Below are 27,000 nucleotides of genomic sequence, written 5' to 3' on the forward strand. Positions count from 1 at the left end.
ATGGAGTTATTTTTTAACAGAGCAAGGAATTCAACAGGAGGAGAAACAAATTTTAGAGTCTGGATAATATATTGGATATCAAACATATTAAACTTGTGCTGACAAGGTAGCTTCTAGAAAGTATTTCAAAATTTGGTTCTAGAATTCAAGAAAATTTGAAGCTGGAGACAGAGAGCTAGCATCCTATTGATGGTACTAAAACTCATCTATTAATACATAGGGAAAACCAAAGTGCTATGTCCTCAAGTGCCACCTTGATAAATCAAGTAATATTAGCCTGTTTGGGGATTTCTGTGTAATCAGATTTGCCCAGAGTCCTTTTCATGGTTTATTGTTACTTCTTATGTATAGTTTATATTTTATATATCAAAACAGCACAATCACAAGTGTGTAGTTAAGGATTAATATATGTAGCCAGTTTACCATAAAACTCTTATGTGTTTACTGTAAAGAAATATCATTTCATTTCAACTTTATATGTTGTGTAGCCAATAGAAAATATCATTTGGAGCTAATGAATATATAATATTCACAAGGTGGATGGATTACTTGAGTCTTGGAGTTGGAGACCAGCCTGGGCAATATGGAAACCTCGTCTCTACAGAAAATACAAAAATTAGCCAGGTGCGGTGGTGTATGCCTGTGGTTCCAGCTACTCGGGAGGCTGAGGCAGGAGGATCGCTTGAGCCTGGGAGGCAGAGGTTGCAGTGAGCCAGGATCACTCCATTACACTCCAGCCCAGATGACAGAGAGAGATCCCATCTCAAAAAAAAAAAAATATATATATATATATATATAATTTTTCACTAAAACCTTTTAGAAGTTGCTAGAATTTTCACACTGCATTGTATGATGCTATTTTCATAATTTTACATGCTTCATTTCTTAGTTGAAAAACTTGTTTCTGTGCTAAATTTATCAGTGGATATCATCATTAGTGTTAAGTAGGTGAAGCCTGATACAAATTATGCCCCTCTCTTTAAAAATAAATAAATAAATAAACAGGTTAAAATACCACTGGCATATTGTTCACATTTCATCAGCATCTTCATCTGTGACATAAGATGGTATTAATACAAACAGTGGAATGAAGAAGTTGACATTTATGATTAGTGAACAAAAGGTATCAAATATAAAAAAAAGTCCGACTTGAAACACATTGCAATTTTCATTGTGGTGTTACAGGTTATTGGATTATTTCCCCCTCTTTTTGGTGTACATACTTGGAAGGACGCATCTGTCACAGGAAAATTTTTGTGAAGCACTCATCTTCTGACTTGCCCATGAATTCCTTGTTTTAAGCAGTCAAGGCAAACAGTGTGCTTCTCAAATTTTAGCACGCGTAACAGTTGCTTGGAGAGCTTGGTGAAACACAGATTCTGGAGTCCTCCCTCTGAAGATTTGAGGTGAGGCCCAAGAATTGATATTTGTAACAAGCTCTCAGATGATGCTGATGCTACAGTTCTGAGGACCACATTTTGAGTAGCACTGAGGTGACACATTGTGACAGTCACTCTGGAATTAGTAATTTAGAAAGTACTTAGACTTAATATGTAGAGAGACTTTAAAATCAAAATAAAATATTTCATATTGGACAGCCCATTGCCATAAAATCTCAGCTGATAAGAATTAAGATTTCATAACTGAAGTGTTACTTATCCATGGAATAGTCATTTAGAAAACAGATAACACATACCAATCCTGATGAAATATTATATCATTTCCTGTATATCTTTTGTAGTACCATGAATGATCCTCTATTTTTGTATCAAGAAAGTTTCTTAATCTATTTTTGTGTTAGTTTTTCTTATTCTCAATGAATGATATGGTAATTTAAAGAAGAATTTAAGTTTATGTAATTGAAAATTTTCCCCAAAATTTGAGGAAATTACTTAGATCATACAGTTATAGGTGTGAAGTCATTTCAGAGTAATAAAATAGCACTTTACTGAAATTTTGGAAATAGATGTCTTTGTATAATAAAGAATCACAGATACTATCACTCTCAGAATTTTTAATATTGTGACATATTTATGGTATTTTAATTTTGGATGCATTTTGCCTTTCTACTCAACAATGCTTAGCCTTTTAAAATGTTTTGAAGTTATTAGAGTTGGCAAATGTGCTTGAAAGTAATAAAACAATTTCCATAAACTAGTGTGTAATTCAAGCTTTTCACTAATTCATGTTAGTTTTTCCATTAATTTTCTGGTTTTCTGTTGTACTTGTTTTTCTATTAATGGAAGAAATTCCTTATTTTTCCTTTATGGCTTAGAAAGATTTGCTAAATTCCTTTTTAAAAATTTAGACATGTCTGAAGATGTTTTTCTGTTGATATTGTCAACATAAAATGAAAAATGCACAGATCTTAAGTGTTAAGTTTGGTGAGTTTGATATCATGTAAATACCACCCCAAATAAGATATAGCACATTTCTGTGCCTCCAGCAAGTTCCCTCATGCCCCTCTTTCTTAATTTCCACTACCTGTTCTCACCTGGAAACCAACTTTTTGGTTTCTATCGCCACAGATTAAATGTACCTAAATTGGGATTTCATGTTCATGTAATCTTACAGTATGTACTTTTTGTTCTTGCTTCTTTTACTTAACATATATTTTAGATATTTATGTTATTGAGTGTGTCATAATTTGTTCTTTTTTAATTGTTGAGGAATATTTCTCTTCTATGGATTTAAATAAAATATATTTACCTATTCTGCAGTTGATAGACATTTATGGTTCCAGTGTTTTAGTAAGACTGTTATGAATAAGACTGTTAATCTATTCTTCTATGAATCTTTTCGTGGATGTGTGATTTTCATTTTTATTGATCATGGAGTAGATGTATATGTAACTTTATAAGCAATTGCCAAATTGTTTCCTGTCAGCAGTATATGAGAATTCTGGTTATTTCATATCTTATCAACACTTGGTGTTATCAGTATTTTTTTTTTTCTTTTTCTTTTTCTTTTTTTTTTTTGAGACAGAGGCTTGCTGTGTCACTCAGGCTGGAGTGCAGTGGCATCATCTCCGCTCACTGCAACCTCTACCTCCCCAGTTCAAGCAATTCTTGTGCCTCGCCTCCTGGGTAGCTGGGACTACTGGTGCGTGCCACCACACCTGGCTAATTTTTGTATTTTTAGTAAAGACTGGGTTTCACCATGGTGGTCAGACTAGTCTCAAACTCCTGACCTCAGGTGATCTGCCCACCTTGGCCTCCCAAAGTGCTGGGATTACAGGCATGAGCCACCACCACACCCAGCCAGTCATTTTTATTTTAGCCATTCTTTTAGATATGTAGTAATATCTCATTGTGATTTTAATTTGCATTTTCCTAATAACTAATAAAAAGTTTGTTATTTCCTAATAACTAATAAAAAAGTTCATGTGCACACTGTCTGTTCATCAGTTTTCTTTGAAAAAGTATCTGTTCAATTTTATTCATCTGGTTTTTAATTAGTTTTGTCTTTTTATCGTTGATTTATAGGTTTTATTCATGTATTCTGATACAAGTCCTTTGTTAGAAATATATGCAGCCAGTATTTTCTCTCAGTCTGTGGCTTGTTTATTCATTTCCTTAGTGGTATCTTTGATGAGCAGAAGGTTTTAAAATTTGATGAAGTTCAGTTTATCAGTTTTGTGTTACACAGTTTATGCTTTTTATTTTCTGTCAAAGCACTGTGTGCCTACCCTAAGAGGCAAAGATATTCTCTTGTTGCCTTTATGGATTACTTTTATGTGTATGATTCATTCTGAATTAATTTTGGTTTATGGAATTAGATGGATTGAGGTTATTTTTTCTCCCACAGGGATATCCAGTTGTTTCGAAACAATTTGTTATATACTTACCTTTCCTCATTGAATTGCTGTGGCAGCTTTGTTGAAACTCAGTTGACCATATATGTATGGTCTGTTTCTAGGCTATCTTTATGCTAGTACTACAGTCTTAATTACTGCTGAAATTTTGATAGGGATTGTATTAATATATCAGTTTGTCCATTTTCCCTAAACTGATATATTAATTAATGCTTTAGATTACATCTGTCTTTTATTTGATAGGTGAATGAATGAAGTGGGACTAGCTTTGGGCTCTCAAGAGTAGGAAGGTTTTTGGCTAGTGGGGATTAAAAGAAATTAAGGGCAAGAAAAAAAATAAGACTTGACAACAGAAGGAAAATGACTGTGGTCTTTTAGGATCATAATGAGTCGACCTCCCACAGGATAGCTCAGATTTAGAAATAGTAGGAACAAAATTAACATAGACTTTGAGATCGGAAAGTCTTTAAACCTAGGATTAGGGGCTTGTTTTCCCATTGGCAATAGAGAAAAATACCATATTTTTAAGAATGTGTGTAATGACACCATTTTATGAGTAGCCCTTGTAATTGAAACTTCTTAAAACATTCTAGTGTCTTGCATTCCAATTTTAAATCATAAATATATTTGGACTGGTTTTTAATTTCTCATAGCAGTAAAAACAAACTGTCAGAAACTTGGGTGGTTTCAAATATTTATTCTTTTATAGTTCTGGAGAAGTCCAAAATAATTATAACTGGGCTGTGTTCAAAGTGTTGGCAGCGCTGCACTCCCTCTGGAGGATCTGGTGGAGAATCCATTGCTTGTCTTTTCCAGCTTCTGGAGGCTGCAGGCATTCCTTGGCTTGTGGCCACTTCACTCCAGTCTTCAAGGGCAGCATTTCAGATCTCTCTCTCTCCACTGTCTTCACATCACCTTCTCTTCTGTGTGTCAGCTCTTTCTCTGCCTCTTTCTTCTAAGAACACTTTGAATACATTTAGGGCCCAACCAGATAATCCAGCAAAATCTTCCCATTTCATGAACTACAACGTAATCATATCTGTGAACTCCCATTTTCCAAATAAAGTAACATTTACAGGTACCAGATATTGGGACTTTATATATTTGGGGGCCATTATCAGCCTACCACAGACAGTTACTCCTTTTCTTAGACCTTCACTTTGCTCTGCAAGTTGCTGTCAAAACACATTGGACCAAGGCTTTAAGCATCCCAAATGATATACTTATTTTCTTGCTATAAGTGTCATTTTTTAATGGAATGTACCCATTAAATAAATGTCATGGAATCTGAATAGACTTAAAGCCTCAGATGGCGAGCACCTTATTTCAATTAATAATCAGGAAAATACCAAATTAGGGAAAGAGATTGAATTGTACTTTGACTATCATAGAACTGATTTGTGACTCATAATAAAATTTAATAATATTTTTTAGTTTAGGGCAGCCAGGAATTAATTCCTGGTTTTATAGGGCTTTCTGGGTCAGATTGGTGCATGATCAGGCCTAACCTCTTCTATTCATTGTACCAAGCAGACTTCCTATGTTGGCCCATGAGAAATTACCTACCTTTTGATCTTTACTCCTACTTTATAGATACAAATTTAGAACAAGTTATCCAGGGCCTTAATGCTTGTGACATACTGAATTAAGAGTTTTCCCCTGTAAACGTATCATAAATGTATCCTGGCATATTTGAATATGTTACATATAATAACATTTAGTTATACTAAGCTTGTTAGACAATTCTTAGTGTAGTGTTAGAGGAATGGGTCAGCTAGAGAACTTTAATGCAGCCAACTCCACTTTGGCTTAGGGATATTGCTTTAATATCCCAACTTTAGAGATTGCCAAAACCTCAGTATAGAAATAATTTATGAGCATCATTTGATAAATCATGGGCAAAGAAGATGAAACAGTAAAGCCTTAGTTTCCTTTTCTCCAGTGCTTATATTAGTTTAAATATCTAAATGTTGATAACTGATAGATTTCATAGGAAGGGAGGTAGTTTGCCAAAGGGAAAATGGAAGCCTAATCCTCATTGTTTGCCGTAGAATCTTTGTCCCAGCCTGTATGATGTTTACCAGGTTCTTCTGTGTAACCAAATACCAGAATAGCATTTGCTGTGCTAGAGAGGATTTCAGCAGTGTGAAGAAGTTCAGCATGAAAATGAATCTATTTTTAAAATAGTCTGTGATTTAATTAAAACTTACATACATTACAAATTCTAGATTGAGAATTGAAGTCATTTCGCTTCATGGTATTTGACTCAATTTACTGAGTGACTTTACCCTTCGCAATTTAGATAATAAATGACATGGTACTTGCAATTTTTTTTTGTGCTCCTGATAATGTCTATAAGGCAGTCAGTGAAATAATTTAAATGATTGTACCATTAATTGAGGAATGTATGAACCAACCACACTGATGAGTCATGAAATGTGCACATGGTTACTTGCCTGTTTATTGTAAAAACTTGGAAAAAAGAGTAAGAAATTAAAAAAAAAACTATTCTACATTAAAAGGACATTCCTAAGTTTACTTTTTGAAATTAAAATATAAAACTGTCAAAGTAATTATTGGATAAATACTATCTTTTTTTTTTTTTTCGGAGTCTTGCTCTGTCGCCCAGGCTGGAGTGCAGTGGCGCAATCTCAGCTCACTGCAAGCTCTGCCTCCCGGGTTCACGCCATTCTCCTGCCTCAGCCTCCTGAGTAGCTGGGATTACAGGCGCCCACCACCACACCTGGCCAATATTTTTGTACTTTTTAGTAGAGACAGGGTTTCACTGTGTTAGCCAGGATGGTCTCGATCTCCTGACCTCGTGATCCGCCCGCCTTGGCCTCCCTAAGTGCTGGTATTACAAGCGTGAGCCACTGCACCCGGCCATAAATACTATCTTTTAATGATAGATTCATTTTCATGGTGAGCTTCTCCACACTGCTAAGGGTCCTCTCTAGCACAGCAAATACTATTCTGATATTTGGTTACACAAAAGAACCTGCTAAGCATCATGCAGGCTGGGAGTTCCTTATTTACTTGAGAGTAAGAAAATTTACATATCTGAATATGTGCTATTGTTAACCCTAGATTTTTTCACTGAAATGTCTCTAAATTTAGATAATCTTTTCACATTTGTTGAGAGATTTCTGAAAAGCAAATGATATATTGATCCTTTCAGAACTGTTAGATAAAAAGAGAAGGGAGAATCACAGAGAACATAAAAGAAAAGGAAGGAAGGAGATAGGAGAACTGATAATAGAAGTGATCCTTACTGGATAACTATTTAGTGAGCTACATGTATATGAGCATTTAAGAATTTATGAATTGGCATAAAACTTCTGGTTTTGACCCAGTAGTATAAATAAATTACTGCATATTGAAAACAAAAATTTTTAGACTTTTTAGAAAATTCACATAAGATTCTTTAATGAATTAATTTACATCCAAATGTTTGAATTCTTTAAAGTTATTTCTTACAAATCTGGCCTAGAATAACCAGTTTTTAATAAAAATGTATGCTTGGGGATTTATAACTTTATAATCTTCAGGGCTGGGGAAGAAGATGAAAGTTGTCATGTTTATAATTAGATATATTTTTATTTAAAATTACGATTGTATAATTTCATAAGGAAGACCTAGTGGTCCATTTTATAATGCTGTCTGTAGGTAGGCACATTGTGTAAGGAAAGCTTCATACTCTGCCTAATTTGTGCTCTTCCTGTTTCGTGTCCTGCTTGTCTGCACGTACCTATTTCTATTTGTGTTAGTCATCCTCTCTAGGTAAATTGTCCATGAGACCAAGGATTCCATGAACAAATTATCCAGAAAATGCTGTCTTTGCACGTTGTGACAGATCATGTCACTGGTGGATTTATAGCTAGTCCAGTGGTCTAATTAACCTGGCAGTTGTCTCCTGTGCCCAACACTGTTGTCTCATTGCCTTGGCATTTGGTTTTCATCTTCTCATTACCTTCTTAACTAAAGCTCAGATTTACAATTTTTTAAAATCTAACCCCACTCAGCTGTCTCTACTCACCCCCCGCACCCTTCTTTTTGATTGGCAGTATCATCCAGATAAACAAAGTACAGATGTACCAGCAGGAACAGTGGAGGAATGTGTACAGAAGTTCATCGAAATTGATCAAGCATGGAAAATTCTAGGAAATGAAGAGACAAAAAGAGAGTATGACCTGCAGCGGTGTGGTAGGTGCTTGTGTTGAGGAGCCACAGCACATCGGCAACTCTTAGAAGCACACTCTGCAGCCATTCCTGGGGAGCATTTTCCAGCATTTGCACCAAGTGTTATTGTTGCCTTTATTCCTCCCCTCCATCACTGTTTTTAATTATGCCCTATTCTTAGCAGTGACTATTGTGTATCCATTGAGAAGTTAACAAAACTACTAGGATGTGGCTTCTTGTGAAGCCTTGAAAGCTACTTTTTATAACATTTGAAAAATGTTTAATTACACATTACTAACTAATATGCTTTATATGTTTAAAAACTTTTTATTAAAATAAATATGGATTAACATTTTAATTGTACTTTTAAGACTATACAGTATAAATGACAATCCAAATGAAGATACTATATATCAGATGACATCATAAAGCACTCTGCTGTCTTTGAGCTCATTTTAGGCTGGTTTCATGATTATCTTCATGATAAACTATTCCTTGTGATTGGTATAAATGATATTTTAGGAATGCACATTACCTAAGCAATTTTAAAAGTCATTTCTTTTATGCTTTTTAGAAAATAGCTTTTTAAAACAGTGACAAGCTGTTATGAGAAAGAAAGAGGGAAATGTAGGTCAGGTTTGTCACACATGGACTGCAGTTACACGAAGTGATAGGCTGTCTTTCAGCACTGGCCTAGGGACAGGAGTCCCTCAGCCTTGTGTTTGAACCTTCAATATGCACCCCACATGCTAATGGGAGGAGTCAATAATCAGTTACAGCCTGTGGGGAAAACACTCAGTCGCTCTCTCCAATAGCATATCAGGCTCAGCATTGACTGGGATGTGTTGATAAAAGCTGTCTCGTAGTCGTTTATTGAATCCCCTCCCATGCCCTACAATGGCACACCATCAGACCTCACAAAATGATTTTGAGGCTTTGTTAGTACTAAGGTTATGAAAATTTGATTTGAGAAGCAAGCCTTTATTTTTAAAACACAGCATTATAAGATGAAGCCAGTGACATTTGCAAGACATCCCTATTTATTTTCAGAGGGATTTCTACCAAGAAAATTAAGGTTTCTTATAGGCTGTGTGATACTTCTGTGTGGAAAGACTTGAACTGTTTATGTACTGGAGTATTTGTTTATAAGAGTGACTTATTTATAGTACTAATCAGCTCAAAGGCTTTACTACTTTTTAAAAGACTGATGAGCTTATTTTTTTCTTAAATATTAAGAACCTGATGGGTGTACCTTTGCTTTTCAAAGCAAAGGTTAATTTTCAAAAATGGCTTGAATATTGGGTTCTGCTTTTGCTGGGTGCATAATGAGCATCTGTCTAATGTATTTATTTTTTAAACATGTTTGTACTTTTTGCAAAAGAATGTAGAAGTGGCTTCGTTTCATGATAAGTTCTACCCGTTGGTGTATCTTTTTAACCTTGGTTCACATAATTTCTATGAAAGAATTGAAACTAATGCACATGAATGTGTTTTGTGTTAGAAGAAATCTACATTCCTAAAGCCACTACGCTCTACTGAAGATGATGATTCTTTCAGGTGTTTTTGCACATCTTTACTAGTCTCTACTATATAGGATGCCAGTTTGCTTGAGATAAGAATAATTCACACAACATTGTACCCTAAAGAGTATAGGGTATATACTTTCAATGTTGCTCTACATTTTTGCCACTCCACAGCCTGTGTACTATTAAGAACATATTAGTGAAGTTGACTAGAAGCCTGCTCTCTAAAGAGGTAGGGAGGGATCAGGAATCATAAAAATATTTTCTCAAGAAGCTACAGGGTGGGGTAGGCCAGAAACCAAAAGAAATAGGAAACCAGGTTAAAAGTTAGCATAGAATTGCATGAAGAAAGATTTGAGAGATGTCAGAAGACAAATAATCAACATATTCATGCCTTTTTCTTTGTCTTCGAAAGGTCCTTGGAACTGCGGATTTCTTTTGAGCTTTGAGTCCTACTTTTAAGCTCTTAATGGAAGCACCTGTGGCCTACTGTGTCACAGGGTACTCCTGTAGGTCATAGATGAAGTCACAATGAAGTTTAGACAAAGTAAATACTGTGAGAGTTGGACCTGATTCATGATTCAGATAAATAGTTTGGAATTTATACAATATCAGTTTGCTCTGCAAGTTTTTCAGGCAGCATATTACTGAATTTAGCTGTTCTAGAAGGACAGCTTTTCATGACACTTTAGTACCTCAGATTTAAGTACTAAGTATTGCCTCTTTTACCAGAGTCTCCAAATACTGACACTACTTTGTTTCAATTTTAAATGGAGATTGACATACTGTTTAGGTAAGAAGAGTATCCAAATATAACTTGCTATTTTTAAGCCTTTCATACCAGAGCTATTTTTAAAAACTCTTACAATAAACCTACTTTCATATTGTTATTTCTTTTGAATACCGTTATTAATTTTTTCTTCTTGACTCAGCTTCAGTAAAATGGCTCCTCAAAAAAAGGAAATGAACTTGAACGTCTCTAAAAGTGAGGATTTAGGTTTGCTAGAAGGAAAACCTTTGAGAGTAATAATTTGTTAAAGACCAGGATAGGTTACCGAGAGAGAGAGTTTGTTATAACCAGGTCAAAGCACTCTTTTTTTCTAGGTCACCCCCTGGGGACATGGAAATAGCTTTGTTATACAGAACTCTTTTTACATGTGGTGATAATTCATTGTAAACCTTTCTTTTCATAGGGGTGTGCTTTAAATATGTTTGTTTCCTGCCCACCATTAACTTGCAGTATAAAATAAAATTGAGCTCTCTAGTACTTGGGAAGGAGGTAGGAAATGCTTTATTGGCTGGTCTTGAATGCTTTCTCGTGTTTCATAGCTCCATGTTGGTGCTCTGTCTTAAGGAAAGCCTCATCAATATTGCCACAGCCATATATTTATCTAAAAGATAATTTAAAGGGACACTTGACATCCATATTTCTTTGCTTCTCAAAAGAAATGATCATATGTGTTCTTTCCAATAAAGAAAAAGTAATAACTCCAGGGCAGATAACCCAAAGTACTGCATGTATGTTTTTTTCTCCTTCATTCCTACTTCTATATGCTTAGTTGACATTTTAGAGCAATGTTGGCCAGGCTGAAGAAAAGTAAATTTAAGAAAAGAATGAGTAATAATTAGTTCCCAGAGATTATACATTTTGAAAGCAATGTTAACTCTGAATTTAATCAATTAGTTCTAGTTGGCATATTAAACTTATTGTTTCTGAGGATGCCTCCAAAGGCTGCTTCTAGTGTTCCCCTGAAAGGCATGTAGTTTTTCAAGATTAGGCTTTGCATTTCAATTTTAAATAGAGATTGACCTACTGTTTAGGTAGCACTTTGGAAAACCCTTTCAGGATTTATAAAATGTTCACATGAATAATACCTGTTGAGTAGATTTTGTTGCCTTTATAAATCTTGTGGGGAGTTGTCCTTATATATTAAGCACATTAAAAACACATCAGAAGTATATCATAGGAAAATAACAGTTGTCATGATTCAATAGCTTTGTAATGTGAAAGTCACAGATCTCTGATGTCTTAGTGGCTCTATAGAGTGACACAGCTTATGAGTTAAGTACTTCTCTGTGATCTGAAGAGTAGCAAACCTTGAAATACATTTAATCAGATTAAATAATGTTTAAAAGAATAGATTGTGTTTGGAATCCTTGCTGATACATTATTTTATATTAAGATATATCTTAGCTACTCTGTTAGTGAATTATTTTGGTAAGGTAGAACCTTCACTATACATAATTGGATACCCAAAACAGCATGGCTCAGAGGAGGTTGGGCCAGATACTGTAAAGTGAGTGTGCCTTTGCTCAAAGCTAATCAGCTACTCTGCTTAGGTAGATACAAGAGGTCATTTCTGGTTTGTATTACACAATTTGCTCCATCCCTTTATTAGGATAAATATTTGGGAAGATAAGCAAATAAATGGAAGCAAATAAATGGAATGAAAGATAAGCAAATCTTAAAACAAATGAGGAACATACCTTAAAACCCCACCAACAAGTATCAGATAAATCAACATGTAATTTCTTAAACTCAAAATAAGAATCCTTCCTGAAAAGAATGGTAATGTTATAGAAACTCCATAAGAGGGAAATATGTAGATAATATAAATTTTGGTTAACTGTTAGGAATAATAACTTAAGGCCAGTAGATATTTGTGTAATTATGTCCTAAAGCTGACCCTTACAAAATACTTGAATTAGTGAGATTAGGGTCCATTTATGGTCACAATATTTCCATTTGATTTTAGGAATTTCAAAATTAGTTGTAAAAATTTGCTTCAGGTAAAACTTGGAAGATAAGCATCGGGGGTATGTTTTTTTGGTGACCGTTTCTGAGAAAAGTAAGTATGTGAAATGATGCAGAAAATCCATCTTGACAGTTGGGGACTGGCTTTATCTTGAGTGGGAGAAGACAGTATAGATAAAACTTTCTGTGCAGGTTGCCTCGCCCCAACTTACTTGTTGCAAGATGACTACTCACATTACTTGCTACTTTTACTTGAATGCAAATAACTGTGCAATGAAAATGTATTTTAGGATCATTTCTCATTGGTTTTGAGTAAAAATTTGGCTACCTTCAAATAATGCTATAGAGACCTATGGGCAAGATTACAGTTATAATTCTGGGACACTTGAACAGACTTGGTAGTTCTGATTTAATAATGGAGCAGTCTAAGATTTTAGGAAGTTTTTGTTTCCAACTTTAACCGCTCTCCCAACTTTCCACTTGGTTACTTGACCCAATTGAAATCAGTGGGTCCAAAATCAAGACTGACCGAGTCACCTTTCTTATTTTTTCCTCAACCTTGGTTTCATATTACACTCTGCTTACTTCTACTTTGCTCCATTTACAGTCAATGAATCAGAAATGCCAGTTGACATTTGTTCTTTTTTAATGTTGTTTCCCCTGTGTGAGCTTTTATTCTCACAACTACCACGGTAGTCCATCCCCAGATTATAAAACATACCCAGATTATTTCCATAGCCACTAATTGGCCTTCCATTCTCTATTGCTGCCTTCTCCCACAGTACTTTACATTTTGATTGATCTAGCAGCTTTCTTTATTCTCATGCCTCTATTTAAGGACATTTATAACTCTATACCCTCCCAAAATAACACCTACCCATTCACCTGGAATTTAAATGGGACAGAAGCTTTTAGGCTTGTCCCTGCTACTTTTTCCGACTTATTACCTATTTCAAACCTAATGTGAATTTTATCCCCTGGCCCATTTAGAGGCTCCCAGACACACGTCTGTTTATACTGCTTGTTATTAATCAGAACCATCCTCCTGTTCTGATTCTTATTCTTTGTTCAAGGTTCAACTTAGGTCCTTCCATCTCCCCTACTCCCAACTTCCCACCACCCACCAGAGCCTTCTGGTATTCTAATCCATCTAATTTGTGCTCTCTGAACTAAAGACACAGAATTGTAGGTCTGTTTTATTGGGACCTACAATAGCAGAGTACATCAGACTTCAACACTTATGAATCCAAAGTCAAGAGTTGCTGCCTTCCTGCACTGTGGTACTTGAGGTATTTTTCTCCTACTAATAATGGATTGGTTTTTAGTCATTTTCTTATGGTCTGGTATAGATAGCTCAACACAAACAGTGAGAGATAACAGCAGTTTAAAAATAACTGTGATTTTTATTAAGCACTAGAACTGTGGTAGTTCTTTTAAACATTGTTTAACAGCCTTGTGAGGAAGATATTAATACCTGTTTATCAGAGAATATCTGTTTTTCAGGTTTACTATTTTGACTAAGGTCACATAAAGTAGTTGATCGGGGGGGGAATTCAAAGCCATTTTTTCTCAATCACTATTTTGTATGAGTTGTGTACAATCTACTATTTGTAGTTCCAGATAGTCACGTACGAGGGATATTTGAGGGTCAGAACAAGATACCAGGCCTACTTCTGCTGCTGTTTTACCTGTTTTATAGTGAAGCAGAAGGAAATCAAGTTTGTGGGTTTCATTTGGTACCTTCAGTGAGCACTGGGTTTACCTACAGTTTATAAAAGCTCCACAGTTATTCAAGTTCATAATCAGGTTCCAAGTTTGTAGTTTTTCTTCAGTGTGGAAAGCCTTGTAATAATGACTCTTCAGTTTCATCTGGGAAAGGATTATAGGGTTTATGACTTAAAGAACAGGCTTCCAATTAAATGTTGCCTGTTTCTCAATCTCTTATCAAGGTAGAGAATTTTTCAAGAGCAGAGGCATGTTAAAGACAAGGAAACTGATTATGTTCAAGTTACTTCCCACATAAAAAATGTAATTATGTATAGTGAAGTGTTCTTTAAGAATGAGGTGATGGTTTAAAATTAAATTACTTGGTTTTAAGAGAGCAAGATACTGAATTAGACCTAAAGGAAAAACTGTTGTTTATTTTTAACTTACACACCAGTGTCTTTAAGTTTGAAATAAACTTTAAACATTTGAAATGACATAAACATAAACACAGTGGACTAATTGCTAAATGAGAGCATCGTGGGGATGTGATGATCATGTGAATAACATGGCATTGCCGCACATGAATATTATGGACAGAGCTGCAGGTGGACTTGATCTTTTGGCCAGATGGGGTTGAATGAGACTTCAAAATATCTTGGCCATAATGAATAAAGTTAAATTCCTCTCCCCTGCAGCTTTTTGTTGCTGTTATTTATTTTTTATTTTTACTTTATTTTTAAAATTGTAACTACAGATAGAAAAGGTTTCCTGGGATTAGGATATGTAATTATTTAGGCATGAAACAAAGAGTTGTTTTAGAAATTTTACTATCATTAGGAGGAAGCTTAAAAAGACAGGAATTCCATTGTCTTGCAAGAAGTAAGAAATATTTATTGATTCCCAAATGGAGCTGAAAAAAAACCTTTCCTCTTTTAGAAAGTTGTGAATGACCCAGCGAGAGCTCTAGTAAGCTTTACTGAACCAAGCTGCTAATAGTTATTTAATGTTATTCTTCAGTGTGAAAGAATCTCCGTAGATTTTCCTTTTAATCTCTTTGAATTGCAGGCTCATAAACCTCTCTGATGAGTCCTGCCAGTGTTTTCTTAGATCCCACTGTTGAGACAATGGAGCCACAGAATTCTTTCACCTCTTGTTGTCAGACAAATCCAATAGAACACAAGGTCAGAAGGGCCTATACTTCTAAAGGTTGAAAGATTCTTTTTCAAGTAAGCACATACATTATTTGATTTTAACATTATATTTCTCAAGAACCTCTCTTTATAATGTACTGACTTCTTTATGTAAATAGATTTGGAAGTTTTTCTTGTTTCCATATTTGGCTAAGCTTGTGAGCACAGCACAGGGTATGAACAGACCTTAATGTTCCTAGATACCTCAGAAAAAGTTGAACCCATTTACTTTCAAAAGAATCAGGAATCGTTTAGTATCATTGGACTCACTATAAGAGTATACCATATGCCAGACAATGCTTTTTATTTCCGAATGGCCGTATTTTGTTTCAAAATGCTTACTACCATTCTATATCAAAAATTCCAGATTTAATATCTTGGATCTGTTCATTTAATTAAATCACTCTCTAAATCAGTTTATGTTTTCTCAACCCTTTTAGTAGTGTCATGTTAACAGGGGAACTTTAGGAGATAGGATTTACTTTTCTAGATACCTATTAAAATGTTTTATTACAAGAGAAAAATATGTAATACTACAAAAGAAAACTAACTTATCTGTTTTGAAAATGCCATGCCTGATTAGTAGACAATTATTAAAGCTAATTACAGGGTTCCTGTAAGTTACTTTAGAGGATGGGGAAGAATTAAGTTTTTTAATTATAACCACAATGGTGGACAAGCAGAGATCATTGTTTAAAAAGAAAAAAAAAACATTGATTTGTTTGTGCTCCTTCTTTGTAATTGTAGTGGGGTTTGAGGAGAGGGAATTTGCTGTTGCCCCATCCTTGGACACCTGCCTCTCAACAAAGGATCTTGGTCACCCCCCACTGCCCACATTTAGATTCACCTTTTACTTGTGTGTACCACGTCTGCTCATTATACAGTTCTCCAGGGATCCAATTTTCCCAAGTTAATCACCCCTAGCCTTTTTCAGAAATTGTTAGATTACCATCCTTTCAAAGAATATACACTTTCTTGAATTTCTTCTGTCTCCTTTTATTTTCTTATTTCTATTTAAAAATGTAGCCACTTAAGAGTCTCAACACACTACCTTTAAAACTTTAAAAATTTTAATCCATACAGAGAAGTGCATAAATCTAAGTGTGTAGCTTGATGGATTTTCACAGTAAACACACCCATTTAACCAGAAAGCCTCTGGTTTTGTTTTTGTTTTTTGTTTTCGAGACGGAGTCTCGCTCTGTCACCCAGGCTGGAGTGCAATGGCGGGATCTCGACTCACTGCAACCTCTGCCTCCTGGGTTCAAGCAATTCTCCTGTCTCAGCCTCCCTATTAGCTAGGACTGCAGGCGCACACCACCACACCTGGCTAATTTTTGTATTTTTAGTAGAGATGGGGTTTCACCATATTGGTCAGGCTGGTCTCGAACTCCTGACCTCAGGTGATCCACCCACCTCGGCCTCCCAGAGTGCTGGGATTACAGGCGTGAGCCACAGTGCCTGACCTGGAAAGCCTCTTATGACTTCTTCCAGTTACCACTAACTTCTCATTTCCCCCACCATCATAGGGTAGTTTTGCCAGTTACATTTTGTGTAACGGGTAATCATACAGTGTGTTATATTTTTTTTGTCAGATACTGGTTTTTTGAAACCAGAATCCCTACAGGAACCTGGACTGTTTGTGCCCATGGTCCTGAATAATCAGGTCAACATACAGATGTTTAGACAGCCACAGAATATGAAAATGTTTTAATATAATCCTTGTAACTCTGACCTTGGGCAAGGTACTAACCATTTTTGTGTATTCTCTTTTCATATTTACCATGAGATATGGTCTAACTAAGCTAATTTTTCAACCAAGAAATAGGTGGCTACTCTAAAGTTCCTCTGCATAGGGATGAAGAAAACATAGTAATAAAACTGAAAAAGCCACTTTTTTGAGTAAGTAGAATAATAGAAAGGGTTGCACATGAAATAGTAACTATGTGAGAAGAACAATAGCTTCCCAGTAGATTGGCAGTTGTATTTGCAAGTCAGTTCTAATTTATTATTTTTAAATAAAAAATGGCATCATGGATATATATGAATGGGTTGTCTTTTTGTACAATTAATATATTACAGGTGTTCAAGATAGATTAGATTAAGAAAGCTGATTCATCTTGTCATTATTTCTCTTGTCTGATTTGCTTTGATTGATTTCAAAATTTCTTAAAATGTCTATAAGATACCCTGGAATACGGGTGACTTTGTTAGAAATTTATTACACCTGTTTTTACCCTAAATAGGATTTGTTAAATGCCAATTATTACCCCCATTCCTCACATCTGAAACAGTGTTTAATCTCCCAATTCTAGCAAACAACCCTGGTCCTTCTGAGTAAGAAATTAAAATGTGATTAAGATTTTTGTCCCCACTCATGAAAATTTTAGAAGAATTTTTTAAAATTAGGAGTATCTGAATAGCATATAGCCTACTGTACTTTACATAGAATGTGGAAATTAACTTGTTTTGTTCTGAAATTACTTAGCATACAGATAGATTCTGCATAAGCTATCCAGTAGACATACAGAGATGGAGGAACTATCTCTGACCACTAGGCAAAATCCTTATCTTTGGATTTTAGGGACAGTCTAATAGACTACTGGTACCCAGTAAATATGAAGTGGTATAATATCTGACATACTTTAATAGAAAACCATGGTGAGTTCACAATATTGTATAATCTTTTTATCTATTTTAAAATTATGTAACTCACTAATAAATTTTGAACAGGCAGTTACTAAATATAATTAAATTGAGGGCATTCATGTCACAGAACAAAGGGAAGCATTCTCAGCAAGTGAACAAGAGACTAGTGAGACAGCTAAAGAAAATTTTATTGGGGTGGGGAGTGGATTTTAGTAGGGTTCTTTTTTGTTTGTTTTTCTTTTTTCTTCTTTTTTTTATTTACTTCTAGAAGAACAATACAAGCATACAGGAAATATAACATGCCTTTTAAAACAAAGACAAATGCTTCCCATCTTTGGTTGCCATCTTTGACCCAAAGAACACTTGTTTTAAGCAAGAGAGTAGATGCTCCTGTTACAAAGCTTAGGTGGAATTCCAGGCTTCCTTGGACCTTCCATCTGCAGCAAAAACTTTGGACCAGGAAACAGCAATGGAACATCAACACAATACATTTGTGTTGTGGGGTTATTGAAATACTGAAATAAGTATTAAGTTACTTAATCTCTTGCAAACAATCAAATGTAAAATGATTAATAGGCTTTTACATTTGGATAGAGCATTATTTTTTAAAGCACTTTTAGTCTGAACTCATTTGATATGGAGAACAGCTTTCTATTAGTCTGCCTCAGCTGCCATAACAAAATACCATAGACTAGGTGGCATAAACAAAATGTATTTCTTACAGTTCTGGAGGCTAACAAGTCCAAGATCAAGGTGCTGGTTGACTCGGTTTCTGATGAGGGCTCTTTTCCTGGCTTGCAGACAGCCTCCTTCTTGCTGTGCCTTCATATGCTCCTTCCTTTATGTGTGGGTGCGTGTGGAAAGAGATCGCTCTCTAATCCCTTCCCTTTAAGGCCACCAGTCCTATTGGATTAGAACCCCACTTTTATGACTCCATTTAACGTTAATTACCTCCTAAAAGCCCTATGTCCAACAACAGTCAAATTACGGGTTAGGGCTTCAGCATATTATTTTGAGGGGGACACAATTCGGTCAACAGCAACCCTCCTGAAGCAGATAAGAAGAGATAACTGCTGTTTTAGAGATGAACAAACCAATACACCTAATGTTAGAAAGTTAGTAAAATATTATAACTAAGGTTCAGATAGTTATTTTTATCTAAGTCCACACTGCTTTCTTAGCTAGTTTATCTGACAAAAGACAAACAAACAAAAAACATTTCCCTACTGCTTACAAAATAGAAGTCACTAGTTGACTGCAAAGAATCATCAAAATTAACTTCATGCCTTTCCATGTTGCATGGTTGTGAAAAATGGGATTGATTTTGACTTAAAATTTATAAGAAATGTTATGTTCTAGATTTTTCAGTCAGCTAAAGTCAAGTTACTATAACACTGCTGTCAAAAGTACTAGTCTAAGTTTTTAAGTGATAGGTAAGTTAGAATTGTAGTGGCCAGGCTGGTGTTGCCTTTTTAGCATTCTTCAAGGTTACAATTAAAGTATCATGTTTTACAATTAAGTGTCATGTTTTATGTTTTACAGAAGATGATCTAAGAAATGTAGGACCAGTAGATGCTCAAGTATATCTTGAAGAAATGTCTTGGAATGAAGGTTGGAATTTTTTTTTTCTCTTGACATTTAAAAAAAAAGGAATTTTCTATAAGAAAAAAACTCATTGGATATTTGGAAATCTTAAAAAGAAATAATAGTGTGGCTTTCTATATATATGTGGTAAGTGTTTCTGTCTGGAGTATTTCTTCTTAATTCTAAACTTTATTTATTGACTGATGTCCTCCTATATGACTCATTTCCAGTTATTTTTATATTCTAATTAGATGTTAGGAACATAAAGTTTCATAAGAGTTTTTTTGTTGTGTTTTTTACTTTAGTTTTTGCATTACTGTCTATGTAGTATTGTAGTATGGTAAATAATGTCAAACAAGATAGTTTTTTTTTTCCGTTCCTTTTAATGTTGACAAGATGAATTCCTATTAGAATTTTTATTTTCCCTTTATATAAAATCATAAACTGTCAGGACAGGGCTTTTAAGAGGCTTGATTTTTTTTTTTTTTTAACGCTCACATACTGATTGTCTTGTAAGAAGAAAAGAATATCTGCCATTTCCCTTGATGCAACATGAAGTCATGTCTTTTTTGCTTTTCTGTTATTAAAATTTTAGAACTTAAATTCAATGTAGTTTCCCTATTCTTCTGATGGTTCCTTGAATTGTTCTGGTTAGACATCATTACATTGGGAAACACACTTTACTAAACAGAAGCCATGAGTACCATACTTACTTGTTTCTCTGGGCAAATGAAGAAAATCTTACTATTTCCTAGAATCTTTATATATGCTTAACCTTTTAACCTTATTGTTCAGCATGAGTACAAATTCCCTCCAGGTTTATAAAAATCTACTAATGAGTGTGGGTGGGTAGAAGACAAAAACAGAGCCATCTGAAACCAAATTTACTTTTTAAATGGCAAATTCTTAACTTAGTGCCCCTAAGACGTGGGTCACAAGCCATATTAACTTAGAAAGGGAATCATGTCTTTGCCTCTGGGGCCATTCTGTCCCCAACCCCTCAAGTGAAATCCTAGAGTAGAAATTCAGTGAATAATTGGAAAAGTTGAGGTTTTGTGTAACTGGGGCTCTTAGTGGTGGTGACAGTCTCATCAGAGTAAACACGAAGAAATACTGTGAAAACAATACACTAGTGATACAGAATTTTCACTGCTGGTGTGTGGAAGGGACACTCTAGAATATGTCATTTATCAGGAAGACTTGCCCAATTAAAAAAAATATATGCACATATGTATATATACACACATATACTTTTTATTTTTTGCCAAATACACAAACTTCAAGGAGACTAAATATGTTTTGAAAATATAGTTTGTCTCCTTATCTATTGGTATGTATATGTATGTTTGTATGTGTTTAATGTCTTAATAAATTAGTTCTTGCTATAGTCGATATGGGTAATATATTTTGTTTATGACAGTGTGAAAATAGTGAAAACTGGTTTTTATAAATTTTTTTTTACCTTTTAAATATATAACAATATAATGTTAAGATCTTAATTTTAAATGAGAATACGGGCTGGAAGCCTGGAATCCCAGCACTTTGGGAGGCTGAGTTTGGAGAATCGCAGAGGTCAGGAGTTTGAGACCAGCCTGGGCAACATAGGAAGACTGTGAGAACAGATTGTGAGAATAGGAAAAAAAAAAAAAAAAAATTAAAAAAAAAAAAAACAAGCATAGCAAGACCGCATCTCTACAAGAAAGATTAGAAGTATATTATATATTTTTTTTTAAAAAGAAAAGGAAGAAACAATATGGCTTAAGCATCTGTCCGGTCAATAAATACATGGACTTTCTGATACAAGTGAAAATGCTAACATATGGAAGGAAATGTACAACAAAAAATCATCAAGCGTTATCATCAATGTATTATTGCCCCTGGAACTCCCTAAAGTAAATTTGACAATAAAGAAGATATAGAAGAATCCCATCCATAGGCAATACAGTTAATCTTAAAAGTATAGGACGCCCTTAGACGCTTAGGTTTTCATAACTAAAGATGGAAATAATTCTTATCTTAATGAGAGAAAATACTGAGCAAGAGCTACATGAAACCATTATTCTTGTAGAAATACTTAAAAACGAATCATGGAAGTTTTGAGCTAAATTTTTTTTCCAATTAAAAAGAGCAATTTTGGCAGATGAAATTAAATAAAAAGTGTGATCAACTAGGAAAGGAAAAATTTGTTTGAAGATCCCTTTAGGATCATTTTCAGAATAGCTATGGAAAGTGAAGATCCAGAACAGGAGAAAAGTTCATGAAACCCTACAGGATAGACATAGCCAAACTGTTGGTTGCCTGATCAAAGGGCAGTATGAAATGATGCATTTTATTATGCTTAAAAGGCATATGTGAGTTGTTCAGATATTGAAGCTAATCTTTGCCCTTACAGTTAGTCTGTTATATGCCTTGGTCATTTTGTTGGCCTTCATTCAGAGTATTTAAAATGATGATTTCTGTAAAAGTTATCACCTGGTTAAAAGATTGATGGTATAATAATAATATAAGCAGAACTTTTACAAGATGTGAATTTTTAGTGAGCATTAACATTTGGAGTCATCTATGACAAAACTCCACAGTAGCCCATGGTGTCCTCTGTGTCATTTACCAAGAACATGTCAACTCAAATTGTTTTTCAGGGTTCACTGAGGTAGTAAAAAAACAAGGGGGTAGGGGGAGATTTAGCTTAGGAAAATCAATGGTTAGAATATGTATCTTTTTAGACAATTTAATAATAAAAAAATTCACTTTCAGAACATGCTGTAGTACATAGATGTTGGCTTAGACAGGGAAGATGTTTGCATTTGGAATTCAAGATTAAATTATTTTTCTGTATGGAGAACAAAGGCATTGTGGTAAAGAATAAAAAGCTGGATTAGGTGAATGAATTCATTTTCCTTACTGATTAAAAAAAAAAACACATAAAGTTAGCTTATTTAATTGCCAGTTTTTCCAAGGCTGAACTTGATAAGAGAGCAGGTACAAGGCAGTGGAATTTTTCTTTTTTAAACTACATATGATGCGATCTAAGTATTAATCAAATTTGATAATCGAATGAAGATATTTGATTGTATGAAATCATGAGTCCTTTGAGACTTATTTATGTAATAATCAATTATGATGGTGGTAAAATAATGTGATTGATAAGTTATTTTCCTTTGACAGTTACTTCTCAGAGACAGTAAAATGGAATGACCAATGGATCAGAGATTCTTTAAGTCAAAGGGCACAAGCATTTCAACTTCCCAGGAAAATGACACACTTAAAATTTCCACGATCAGGAGCCTAAGTATTGCACCGTATTGCCTCCTTTGGGCATCTCACTTCAGCATCTTGTTGGTTCATGTATCATTTGTAAACATCAAACACACACACACATACCCCCATAGGATTAAAAAACAACAACAACAACAACATGGTGTTGTGTTTATAGACTTAAGTCAAGATTCTTGAAATAGTGTGACACTAGAAGAGAAAGTATCCAGATGTTGCATTTGATAAATAGTCTGGCTTTCTCTAAAGGATAGACTTCAGGCAAAAGCATCATCCTCCCTAACAGTGAGACAGGTAGGGCTGTTTTTCTTTTCCTTCACTGTAATATTTTAGACAAATACATTGTTGAAAAGAATGTAAAATTTATATGAATTTTAAGAAAACATAAAACTTCAAATAAGTTTCATGGGTTACTTCTGAGCATGCCCTCTCCTCCCAAAATCCTTGGACTTTTAATTCATAGCTTCAACCCATCTCCTCTACAGAGAAAGATTCTTTGGTAGATAATTTTTAGAAACACTGCCCCTTTCAAGAAATCCAGTTCTCCTTTAAATACATTTTATCTTTACTGGGCTTCTTTGTTTTGTTTTACAATTCCTATGGAATAAACTCTGCACCTTTTAAGGGTATTAGCGAGGTAGTTACTTACAAGTCTTTGAAAGATTATTTTGTTTTCTTTTGCAGGTGATCACTCTTTTTATCTGAGTTGCAGATGTGGTGGAAAATACAGTGTTTCCAAGGATGAAGCGGAAGAAGTTAGCCTGATTTCTTGTGATACATGTTCACTAATTATAGAACTCCTTCATTATAACTAAAATTGTTCACAACTTGAAATGCTTTAACTGTGGTATTGAGACATGATGAGAAGCCGTTGAGCTTTGTCCATTCAAGGAAATGGATTATTTGTCAGCCCTATTATTTGCAAAGAAAATATACAATTATCAAGCAGAGACCACCTCAGATTAATAGAGAATGAATATAATTATTTATTTGTATTTATAATTTATATTTACAAGTTGTCACAAAAATAGATTTGATTATATTTGGTGAATTCCCATCTGAGAACTTTATTATGTCATTTTTTTCCATGACACAAAATAAGAATTTTCTTAATATGAGCATGTCTCCTCTTTTCAGTGGGTAACAGTATCATCATATTCCTTTATAGTTACTAAGTTTCTGGTCTAACCGATAACGTTTCTAGTTGCTAAAGTTATGGGGCTGTTGTACACCTAGAATCTTTGTGAATAATGTGAGGCCAGTTCTTGCATAAGGAAGGCTGGTTATGGATATTCATAAGGTTATTTCAAAGTTAATAAAGACAAAGTGGCAACTGTAGAAAGTGTTGCCTCCAATCTTGGTCCTGTATTTCCAAAGCTTGTAAACACTGCCATCTTCAAATTTAAATGTAATTTAGGAAATGGAAGCTTTTAATTTTAATTTCTTTTTTCTAAGACAGAGTCTCACTCTGTCGCACCAGCTGGAGTGCAGTGCCATGATCTCAGGTCGCTGTAACCTCCGTCTCCTGGGTTCAAGTGATTCTCCAGCCTCAGCCTCCCGAATAGCTGGGATTACACGTGCCCACCACCATGCCCAGCTAATTTTTGTATTTTTAGTAGAGATGGGGTTCCACCATGTTGGCCAGGCTGGTCTCAAACTCCTGACCTCAGGTGATCCACCTGCCTCGACCTCCCAAAGTGCTAGGATTACAGGTTTGAGCCACCGTGCCTGGCCCAAGTTTTGTTAATAGAGATGGGACTTCATCATGTTGGCTAGGCTGGTCTTGAACTCCTGGCCTCAAATGATCCGCCCACCTCAACCTCCCAAAGTGCTGGGATTGCAGGCGTGAGCCACCATGCCCGGCCAGAAGCTTTTTTTAAAAATAATGACTTGGAAGTTGGTGCATTATTTCCCCTTTTATTTTGGAGTGTTGATATAATATTGGGGCCAGGCATGGTGGCTCACATCTGTAATCCCAGCACTTTGGGACACTAAGGCAGGTGGATCACCTTTGGTCAGGAGTTCAAGACCACCCTGGCCAACATGGTGAAACCCCATATCTACTAAAAATAATTTTTTTAAAAATTAGCCAGTCACGTTGGTGTCTGCCTGTGGTCCCAGCTACTTGGGAGGCTGAGGCACAAGAATCACTTGAACCCAGGAGGCAGAGTGAGCTGAGGTTGTGCCACTGCACTGCAGCCTGGGCTACAGAGAGCAAGATTCTGTCTCAAAAAAAATAAAATAAAATAAATAAAAAAAGATATAGTATTAATGCCTATATTTATGAAGACAGAGCCATTGCACTGCTGCTATGCTGAAATGAACTTTTATAAAGTATTATTGACTATAGCCAACTACAGATGGCATATGCCTTAAAGATGCATTTTTCTATGTATTTAATATTTTGTGTACAGTAAAAGTCAGAACTCATTTAAAGAACTTTAAGGGATCCTTTAGAAACATTTTTACTTAATTTCAAATGAGTGGGCTGAGCATGTAGACTAGCAGCTTTTTATCAAACCTGGCATTGTCAGGTTGAACTTATAAATACGAATAGTTACTACTCTGACTTGTAAATGTAGCTGCTAAAGTATGAGGTATATTTAAGAAGAATAGATTAGTTTCATTATACCTATAAGAACAAGAATTCAAAAGTGAGGTAGTCATCCAGGTTCCCCCTCCCACAATATTTTTGTATCATAAAATTTAGATGACTTTTTTGGGTTACATTTTTATCCATATATTTTGAACTAACAGAACTTGGCAGAATGTGTGTTGAATATTCTTTACATTTAACAGTTAAAAACAACTAAAACTGAATAGCAAATAGTTTATTGATAAGTACACGGTTTCAACGGGAGTAATAAATTCACATGAAAAGGAGACAATAATCAAGTCAAAAGAATAAATGCTTACTAATCATCAGAAAATCTGTGGCCATTAGGGCTGGCACGTAAAAATCCAAAATCACTCAGAGGCCAAATCTGTAAAATCAAAATGAGGTTGAAGACAATTAGTGAAAGTAATGTTATAGTATCATCCGTCCCTTTTCTCTATGCCAGATAAACACTTTCTCCTTACTCATCAATCAAGAATAAAATTTTCTACATCAAAGTAAGACTTGAGAACATAAACTTATGTGTATATATGTTTAAACTCCAAAGTTTGGGACATTCAAACAATGTACATGAAATTATATGTGTGTGGTGTGTGAATAAATATGTATGAATATACGGTCTGTGTTTTCTTTTACTACTTGCAAAAAAGAGTTAACTGTGTACTTTCAACCAAAGGGGCTTAGGTTTAAGTACTTGAATATGGCATCTGTTTTAAATGTAAAGAATCCTGTAAATTATCCAACAGCTCCATGTATTCATGAATGTTTTTCTCCTCACTGATTGTGATAAAAAGGAGGGGCCAGTGAAAACAATCTTCCCTAATAATCATACATTCACGATAAGTCTGTGACTCACAGTACTCAACTGGGGTATCCCTACTTTACAGGTAGTTTGAATCTAGACTGTTCTTCTGCACATGCTTATTAAAATATGCCCTGGGCAGGATGTGAACATGGTTTTAAGAGTTGTACAAGAGAGAACTGAACTTTTGGAAATTCAAATTAAAGTTTTCTTAGACTATAGCTAAAGTAGTTTGGATTTTATTATTATCTCTATGGGAGCAGGGGCAATGGGGGAATAGGTTTGCATATGGCTATTAAGTTACGGCCAACAGGTTCAAAAAATATATTCGGTGCAACAGTTAAGTACACTGACAGCTTGAAGATTTCAGAGATCATTTTGAGAGAAACTTTTTTTCTAGCTCAGAAAATAAACCTTACATTTTAAGCAGAAAATGGTACCTTAAAGAAGATTCGTCCTCTTATTAGTCCATATGGAATAGGTCCATAGCACCTGGAATCTGTAGAATTCTGTAGATTGTCACCTTCTAACCAAACATGACCCATTGGCACCTAGAATTAGAGAAGAAATGCAGCCTCTTAAAGATAAAACCTAATTTGGGTACTATAATTAAAAAGCATGTCATTCAGAGGTAGGGAGGAATGTCCTAAGGCTCTCTTTTATAGAATAGATACAAATCCTAATATTGCATTTTTGCTTTTATTTCTTGCACAATAAAGTAACTTTTACTAAATATCAAAGGTTTCAACTTTTTTAAAAAACCTATCTTTTTTTGTCATATGGTTCCCAAATATTAATTTGTTATACAAACCCCAAACTGAGGTTATAAGAGATCAAAACAGTGTGACAGGGTCATTAATTTAATAGACTTCAAAAGAGGTCATTAGGATGCTGACTGAAAATGCGCCCT

At 34.9% G+C, this 27,000-nt stretch overlaps 2 protein-coding genes across 11 annotated transcripts in view; one reads left to right on the forward strand and one right to left on the reverse strand.

Annotated features, from left to right (window-relative positions):
* The window catches only part of DNAJC24 (DnaJ heat shock protein family (Hsp40) member C24), a 62,991-nt gene extending 37,087 nt beyond the window's left edge, over positions 1 to 25,904 (forward strand). The window contains exons 3-6 of one of the 3 annotated variants that reach the window (XR_010147526.1): positions 7,879 to 8,017; positions 19,357 to 19,545; positions 22,564 to 22,965; positions 23,356 to 23,505. Coding sequence is in view for 1 of the 3 variants with exons in the window: in XM_001141859.6 (XP_001141859.1) it covers positions 7,879 to 8,017; positions 19,357 to 19,425; positions 23,356 to 23,486 (339 nt within the window). In the remaining 2 variants the exon portion in view is untranslated. Of the gene's footprint in view, positions 1 to 7,878; positions 8,018 to 19,356; positions 19,546 to 22,563; positions 22,966 to 23,355 lie in introns of all 3 variants that reach the window. The other 2 variants (XR_001707225.4, XM_001141859.6) reach the window with 2 other exon arrangements.
* Positions 25,488 to 27,000, reverse strand: part of IMMP1L (inner mitochondrial membrane peptidase subunit 1) — a 77,291-nt gene continuing 75,778 nt past the window's right edge. For all 8 annotated transcript variants that reach the window (XM_063783973.1, XM_016920631.4, XM_521877.7 and 5 more), the window contains 2 exons: positions 26,531 to 26,641; positions 25,488 to 25,655 (listed from right to left, as the gene is read on the reverse strand). In XM_063783973.1, coding sequence (XP_063640043.1) covers positions 25,587 to 25,655; positions 26,531 to 26,641 — 180 coding nt within the window. In that variant the 3' untranslated portion in view covers positions 25,488 to 25,586. The remainder of the gene's footprint in view (positions 25,656 to 26,530; positions 26,642 to 27,000) is intronic.

The sequence above is a fragment of the Pan troglodytes genome, chromosome 9 (genome assembly GCF_028858775.2).
Source record: "Pan troglodytes isolate AG18354 chromosome 9, NHGRI_mPanTro3-v2.0_pri, whole genome shotgun sequence".
NCBI lineage: Eukaryota > Metazoa > Chordata > Mammalia > Primates > Hominidae > Pan > Pan troglodytes.